Below are 7,488 nucleotides of genomic sequence, written 5' to 3' on the forward strand. Positions count from 1 at the left end.
TAAAAACTAATTTGAGAGGTGAATGCAACTTTAAAAATCAATTTAAATATTAACTCAAATAATTTATAATTAATATATAATTTAAAATTTAGTTAATATGTGTCCTAAGAATATAAGTTAAAGTTATCAATTAAAATTTTTTTTTTAGACAAAAAATATAAACTTTAATTTTCAATACATTTGTTGTGTATTCATTTAAGATTAAAAAAATATCTTAAACTTTCTACTAGTAATAACTTTAATATGTTATTTAAAGACACATGATAGTTAAATTCTATACTTTAAGTTTAATTTTTTTATCAGTATCTATAATTTTACTAAATGTTTAATTAAGTCTTTATATATTTTTTTAATTAGGATTTTATACCATATTAAATTTTATAATTAAGTCTCTATCATGATAAAAATATTAAAATTAAATAAATATTTCATTAAACAAAATAAATATGTTTAATATTTAACTAAAACAAAATATTCTATTAATTTTAATCTTTTTATTACGGTAAAAATTTAGTTATAAATTTAAATATAATATAAAAATTCAATTAAAAAAATATATATATAAGACAGAATTAAAATTTTGATAAAATTACAAAGAATTACGGAGTAAATCTATAATTTATAATAATCTTATTTTTACTCGTTATTTATTAGATTTTGCTTAAAACTAAAAGTAGGGATGTCCTTTAAATAAGTATACTTGAGGCTAGAGTGGGAGCAAAATCTGTTGGCTACCTACAGTGTGAGTGTGGTATGATAAAGATGAATTGACCATATTGTCCCCACAACCCAAAAGCAAAACCAGCATAAGCAAGCCTCTAGTTTAGCCTCTTCCAGTGTTCCCATTTCCAACAAAACAGCACACAACGCCAAAACCCAGGGGCCATCCCTATTTATCTACACATTTCAACTTCAATACAACACTACTATAAATATAAGCTCCCTCTTCTTTACACTCATCATCACCACTAGCAATTCATTCCTTCCTCAAACTCTCATGAAGCCAGCTCAGTGGGTTTCAGAGCATAAGCTCACTACCATTGGTAAGTCACCAAAAACATTAGCGAAATTAAATTATCCGTGTTTTAATTTTAATGTTACATAATGAATTTAATTTTGACCTATTGTTAAAATAAAATAATTTATATCAAAATTAAATGTGTTTAATAAAAATTATTTATGGTATATATAGGGGCACTGTGGGCGACAGGTGTTGGAGCATCACTGATGGCATATGCACGCACAAAGTCTCGTATGAAACCAAGCCTCAGGCTTATCCATGCTAGGTAGCTTCTTCGCCTTCAATAATTTCCTATAAACTAAACTCTTCTTAAGAACATTATTATTATTATTATTGAATATTGATGGTGTTTTTATTGCATGTTTTGGAAGGTTGAATGCACAGGCTTTGACTCTAGCAGTTCTATCAGGTGCAGCTGCATATCACTACTATGCTAATATTAATAACGATCAGAATCTTTCTGTTGATGAGGATATTCGAATTAGACCATCTTCTTCACCCAATGTTAAAGAGTTCGTTGAATGGGACCTACATTCTCCTTTCTAGAATTTATATATATATATGCTTCTTCAATTCGAATCTATGTTATATTGCTGCATTTTCGCCAAGAAATTAATTACTAACAAGCTTGTCGAGTGTCCTTGTGTATATAAGTTCTCTGAGAATTAAATCTCAGCATTAGTTTTATAAAGTTTCATTCCTCAATTGCATAATTCCAAGTGTAATCATACAAAATAAATACATAAATAAGGAGGAGGAAGAAGTGAAGTATATATGTAGGAGCAAACTGCAAATTAAAATGCTTAACCTCATTCTCAAATAATCAATTTATATACACATACTACCCTTTATTAAAAAAAAAAGGTGGACTAATAAATGAGAGGCAAATAGAACCAAAAGAATGTCACAGCTAATTATTATTTACTCAAGTAAAAATGTTGAAAATGGCCTCACTTCACTTGTCACTTCCGAGATTGATGCTAATTTTGATTTTTTGGACGTTGAGATGATGTCATTTGTACCAATGAACATAAAAACAACTGCTATGTGGGCCTGATAGCCTACATTATCCAATTGGGCCAACAGTTTTCTTTCAGGTTATCCATGAGATGATTAAGATCATAAACATGGCCTTAGAGCCCCTTAGGTCACCAAAACTAAAAGTTTATAACCATTTGACAAAAAATTCTCACCATCCCTATTCAATATTTGGATCCAGAAAAAATATCAACTAAAGTTCATAATAAAAAAATATAATACCATATCTAACCAAAAGTCTAAAATAAAAAAAATCTTTGTTTTTTTCAATTTAGACTATTCATATCTTAAAGATTGGAAAATGACAATTCACATCCTATCCTTCCTTTTCGTTAGATCCATGAGCCATTCTATGAGAATCTTTTAAAAAAAAAAAACTAATAATAATAAAAAATATTTACATGTGATGTTAACTTGTATGATCTAGCATTTATATAACTATTTGATTGTGACAGTTTATCGTCTATATTTTCATCAAAATAATGTTGTAGAGAAATGATAATTATACTTTCAATCAAATAGTTATCATTTCCTTAAAATAAAGATTAAATCATACGAGTTACATCACAGTAAATATTTTTCATCATTTTTTATAAAAAATTCTCCTAAAAAGATTCATACATCTAATAAAAAGAATATCTAAATTAAAAAAAAAACATAACCCAAAAAAGAGTTTTATTCAATAAAAAATTCTACATCCCTTCATCCGACCTCCTACTATATTTTCTCATAAAATAAAAAAATGCAACGTTGAATAAAAGATATTGGAATTATAATGATTTTTTTATTTAGTATATTCGGTATATTCTATTAGTGTATTCTATTAGGTTGATCATGTGAAAATTAAAAAACCCTCTTTTATATTATATTTTCTATTTTTACTATAATAATATATTTAACACCAAATTTTGGATGCTAGATTGTGTTTGATTCTGAGAACAGAATAAGACAATACACTAAAAATAATACATAAAAGACAGAAATACAAAATTTTGTATTTTTATATTCTATTTGATGATAAACTAAAACAAATTATAAAAATTCAATAATTTATTCTTATTTTTTCATTTAAAAAATTTGAAACAAAAAATATAATAATGAAAAATTGACAAAAATAATAAAAAAATAAAAAATAAATTATATCACTTGTTAGTGTTTCTGTATTCTTCTTGTTAGGATGGACACAAAATACATTAATTCAGTGATTTTAGACGCATTATTTCTGTTTATGTCTTTTCTGACAAACACAATTTTATATTTTTGTATCTCTATTTCAATGTCCTGTGTTTCTATTGAACTAGAAAGTAGCCTACAACGTGCCAAAATTATTGGCTTGTTTGTTAATGATATTGTCCGCATTTTTTGAGAAGGTTGTTCACACAATGTGTAACCTCATTTAGCCAACAAATTTGGTGCACAATTTATCAGCTGAAGTTTTCTTTTTAAGAAAATCCTTCAAAAGTATGATTTCTTTCTTTAACATGCTTTTTTATATTTTTTTTAATTAAACATACATTTATAAACATCTAACCTCAATCGGAAACTTCATATATATTGACTTTGATAGTCAAACTAATTGATATGATGTGCAACTTTGAAAATTAAGAAATTTGTTTCAATGAAGCCAATAAAGAAATAAATCAGTTTGAGTTAGTTACGTGACTTATTTTTTGTTCGACGTTATGTTCTATTCCTCTTTGGTGCTGTTGTTGTACCAAATAATAATTATATCAAGTATTAGTAGTCATCATGATTAGCCATTTAATCATATGCTACCAGAAGTCCAATTGCGCCTTGTACTATATATTACATTTCCAGGCTGGCCATTAAAAAAAATTATTTCGTTTTTGGACATTAATTAATTAATAATTTAACACGAATATATTAATAATTAATGATATAGTATAAAATACCAAAAAGTGGTTACAAGGATTCTCTTTTGCATGCTCATTTTTGCTGTTGTATGGTTGGAAAGTCGTCTTCTCAATCCTAACTTCCCCTTGTTCCTTTTGTTTGTTAAGTTCTTTATACTAAGCACTATACTCTAAAAAGATATCCCACCAAACTATAGCAGCCTATCTCATTCTCAACGCACTGTCTCTTACCACATGCTTATTATTATTATTATTATTATTATTATTATTATTATTATTATTAGAGTTAAGTATGATTTTGGTCCTTAATATATAGGTTGAAAAAAATTTTTTCCAATTTTTTTTTACATATAAAATCATCCCTCAAGTTTAATTTGATTTTAAAATCGTCTTTACCTTATGAATCAAAATTGTACAGAAGTGACAAAGACAGAGGTAGATCGTGGATAACTTTTTCTTCTTCTTCTCTTCCTCCTTTGCAGGAGTAAAAATACTCTATTTCTTATATTTTTTTCTTTTATAATGTTTTTTATTATAGGTAATTTGGTTCAAAATTTTAATATTTAAGTAAAAAAATGATTTTAAAACTTAATTTTAAATTTTAAAAATGATTTTGTCCGAAAAAAAATGGAGACAACAAATTTTCAATTTATAAGACTAAAATTATACTTAACCCTTATTATTATTGTTGTTGTTACACTGCAGCATTCAAATTGAGCCTAAAAATATATATCTAATCTAAAGGGAGTGCTAGGTAAACAATGACCATTTTAAATAATATGAACAATTACCAATTAAATACAAATACACTACACTTTCAAATTAACTATCTAAATCTTAATATTAAAATAATCATCCATACATCTAGTGAAATGAACATTCGATATATCTATTATTCACGTTGTTTAATATTTTCATTGTTTGGCTTTACTTTTTCCTAATCTAATTACGGACTCTAACTGTAATTTTTGTATTTCTTAGACCTCGAATTGGCTTGATTATCAGAGTTCTTGTAAATATATTTTCATTTGGCTTTAAAGCAACAGTTGACTAGTAACTCTGTATCCAATTATTATTATATAGAAAAAAAGATTAATATTATTGTACATTATTGTGCATGATGATATATGCATGAAAGGATAATAATATTTCTATGTTAAATTAGTTGAACATAAGATGGAAACCATTTATATATATAGGCACCCCCTCCCTCCAAATGTTCTGAAGAACCAAACATATGCCCCTGCTCCTCCTCTTTCTTCTTCATTTCTTTAGCTATATTATCTTTATTATTGAATTGAATTTAAGAGAAGGAAGATAGATATGGATTGTTGTGTGTGCACAAGCATGCCGTTGATATTAAGGCCACCGAGGAACTCAATATGTGGGGCTTGTTATGAAGGAGCAAGGACCATAATCAACATGATCAACAATCTCGAAACTGAGAAAACAAAACAAAACACTAATCCCAATAACAATAATAATGGCTCTCTGGCTTCAAGGCGAAATTCCAGTAAGGCAAGCTCTAATTAATTTACTTCATATTATTTTATATATGATTTCATTACTTGTAATTAATTACTCATTCAATTTGTTTTTGTTGCACAGACATTGGATGATTGTATTAGATGGTGGTCAGAGCAGATAGAGATTTTGAATCAACAAAAGGAGGATTTGGGTTTTCTTAGAGGCATTGTTACAGCCTTCAAAGAACAAATTCACACCGATATACTTGTTAGCCCAGGTGGCCATGGTCTTCCAATACCTGCACATAAGTCTGTATTGGTCAGTTCGCTTCTCTCTGTTTTCTTTTGCCTGTTTAATGCCACCATTCATGCTTTATTGCTTCTTGCTCAAGTTACTTCTTAAATATTAATATCATTTTCTTTATTAGAAATTTGTGTAAGTTTTATAAAAAGATTGATCACACACTCATTTCAAAACAATAAAAAAAATGTAATTGTCATTTTTTAATATAGAAGAACAATTTTACCTTATAAAAGATTTAATTGAAGATTTACTTTATAGTTTGACATTAAAAGAAATTCTAGAGACCTAACATTTTTTAGTGAGATGTTAATTAATACACCAAATTTTTTATGTTTTATCAATTTCTGAATATATATGAATTTCAGCATAATTTGAATCTACATTACACAAAATCTGCATATAGAGTAACAAAAAATATAAGAAAATTTTTTTATAGCCAACTTTCAAATATTGATTTAAATGTTAATATGAATTAAAAATAAAATTTCAAAAAGACACTTGGGTGATATTAATCGATAAATAGTTAATTCTAGTAAAATTATATACATATTGACCGCGAAAAATTATTATCCAACTAACTAATAACGAAGCTCGCTCTTAAATACTAGTAATAACAATAAAAATTAATCTGACTTTGTTATGTGGAATTGTAATTATATAGGCAACAAGATCAGAAATCTTTAAGAACATGCTTGAGTGTGATGAATGCAAAGCAGCACCCAATAACCAAACCATAACCATACCAGACCTGAACCATGAAGAGCTATCATCTCTACTAGAGTTCCTCTACAGCGGCACACTACCTGAAGAAACAATCGCAAAGGATGTCTACGCCTTATCGCGCGCCGCCGATAAGTACGCCATCCCACATTTGTTAAGGCACTGCGAGAGGTATTTGCTGAGTTCACTCGACACTTCCAATGCACTCCAGACGCTTGAGATCGCCGACGTGTGTTCCAGTCACAATTTGAAGGAGACAACGTTGGTTTTCTTAGTTAAGAACATTGAGCATGTTGTGTCATCGCCTAGGTTTGAAGCTTTTGTCCATAGGAATCCACACTTAACCGTGCAATTGGTTTCAAGGGCTTTTGCAAATGGTTCCAAATAATTATGTTTGGTCTTCGTTTACGTTGACTATTAATTTGCCTTTTCTCTTTTAATTTCTAGTAATAAAGTAGCCATTCAATTGTATATATACTTTCACAAATAATAGAGTTAAAAGCTGGCATTTTTTTTAAAACAAAATAAAAAAATTTTAACTTCAAACAAAAGAAATTAAGCCATATTTAATTTTCAGATTTTTTTTTTTTTACATTGAAAGCAAGTTTGTCGTACTCCATCGACGAACTTCAAATATCAGATCCAATTCAAAAACACAATTGTCTTAAAGTTTGTCAAAAAGTACTACGAACTTCACGTTTTTCATGAAGTTCATCAACGAGTACGACGAATTTTGTGAGAACAAAATACAAATAGTCTATTTTATTTGCAATACTGTCTGTTCTGCAACTAACCCTACTTGCTATGGGTCGATTGAACTTGTCAATTCGCTTCAGTTGAGTTCGAGCGAATTGAGTATTTAGAGCAACTCCAACGGTAATTAAAATTGGAGCTCCATTTAATTGACTGTGTGTCAGAAAAAATGGAAGACTTTAGCATTGGAGTGAAAGAGAAGAGTTCTTCCACGTCTTTCAAAGTTATAAAAACTCTGATCAGAGAGACTTGCTCTCTTTGAATAAAAACCAATAATATTTAGACATGTATTAACTTTATATATATATATAT

The 7,488-nt window shown here is 28.0% G+C and overlaps 2 protein-coding genes across 3 annotated transcripts; both read left to right on the forward strand.

Moving 5' to 3' along the window:
* The first annotated feature begins 846 nt into the window (after nucleotides 1-846).
* LOC107469276 (uncharacterized) lies at nucleotides 847-1,726 on the forward strand. Its single transcript, XM_016088654.3, has 3 exons — nucleotides 847-1,043; nucleotides 1,193-1,286; nucleotides 1,393-1,726. Exons 1-3 carry the CDS (start codon nucleotides 998-1,000, stop codon nucleotides 1,565-1,567), a joined length of 315 nt encoding a protein of 104 aa, XP_015944140.1. The 5' UTR covers nucleotides 847-997; the 3' UTR covers nucleotides 1,568-1,726.
* Nucleotides 1,727-5,151: 3,425 nt separating this feature from the next.
* LOC107469285 (BTB/POZ domain-containing protein At3g56230) lies at nucleotides 5,152-6,825 on the forward strand. Of its 2 annotated transcripts, none has more exons than XM_016088664.3 (3): nucleotides 5,152-5,451; nucleotides 5,542-5,718; nucleotides 6,365-6,825. In XM_016088664.3, the coding sequence occupies exons 1-3, from the start codon at nucleotides 5,257-5,259 to the stop codon at nucleotides 6,809-6,811; spliced, it is 819 nt and encodes a 272-aa protein (XP_015944150.1). In that variant the 5' UTR covers nucleotides 5,152-5,256; the 3' UTR covers nucleotides 6,812-6,825. The 2 variants fall into 2 exon arrangements, with proteins under 2 accessions (XP_015944150.1, XP_015944151.1); XM_016088665.3 differs by having other exon boundaries at nucleotides 5,276-5,446.
* Nucleotides 6,826-7,488: the final 663 nt, after the last annotated feature.

This window comes from Arachis duranensis, chromosome 10 (genome assembly GCF_000817695.3).
Source record: "Arachis duranensis cultivar V14167 chromosome 10, aradu.V14167.gnm2.J7QH, whole genome shotgun sequence".
Classification (NCBI taxonomy): domain Eukaryota; kingdom Viridiplantae; phylum Streptophyta; class Magnoliopsida; order Fabales; family Fabaceae; genus Arachis; species Arachis duranensis.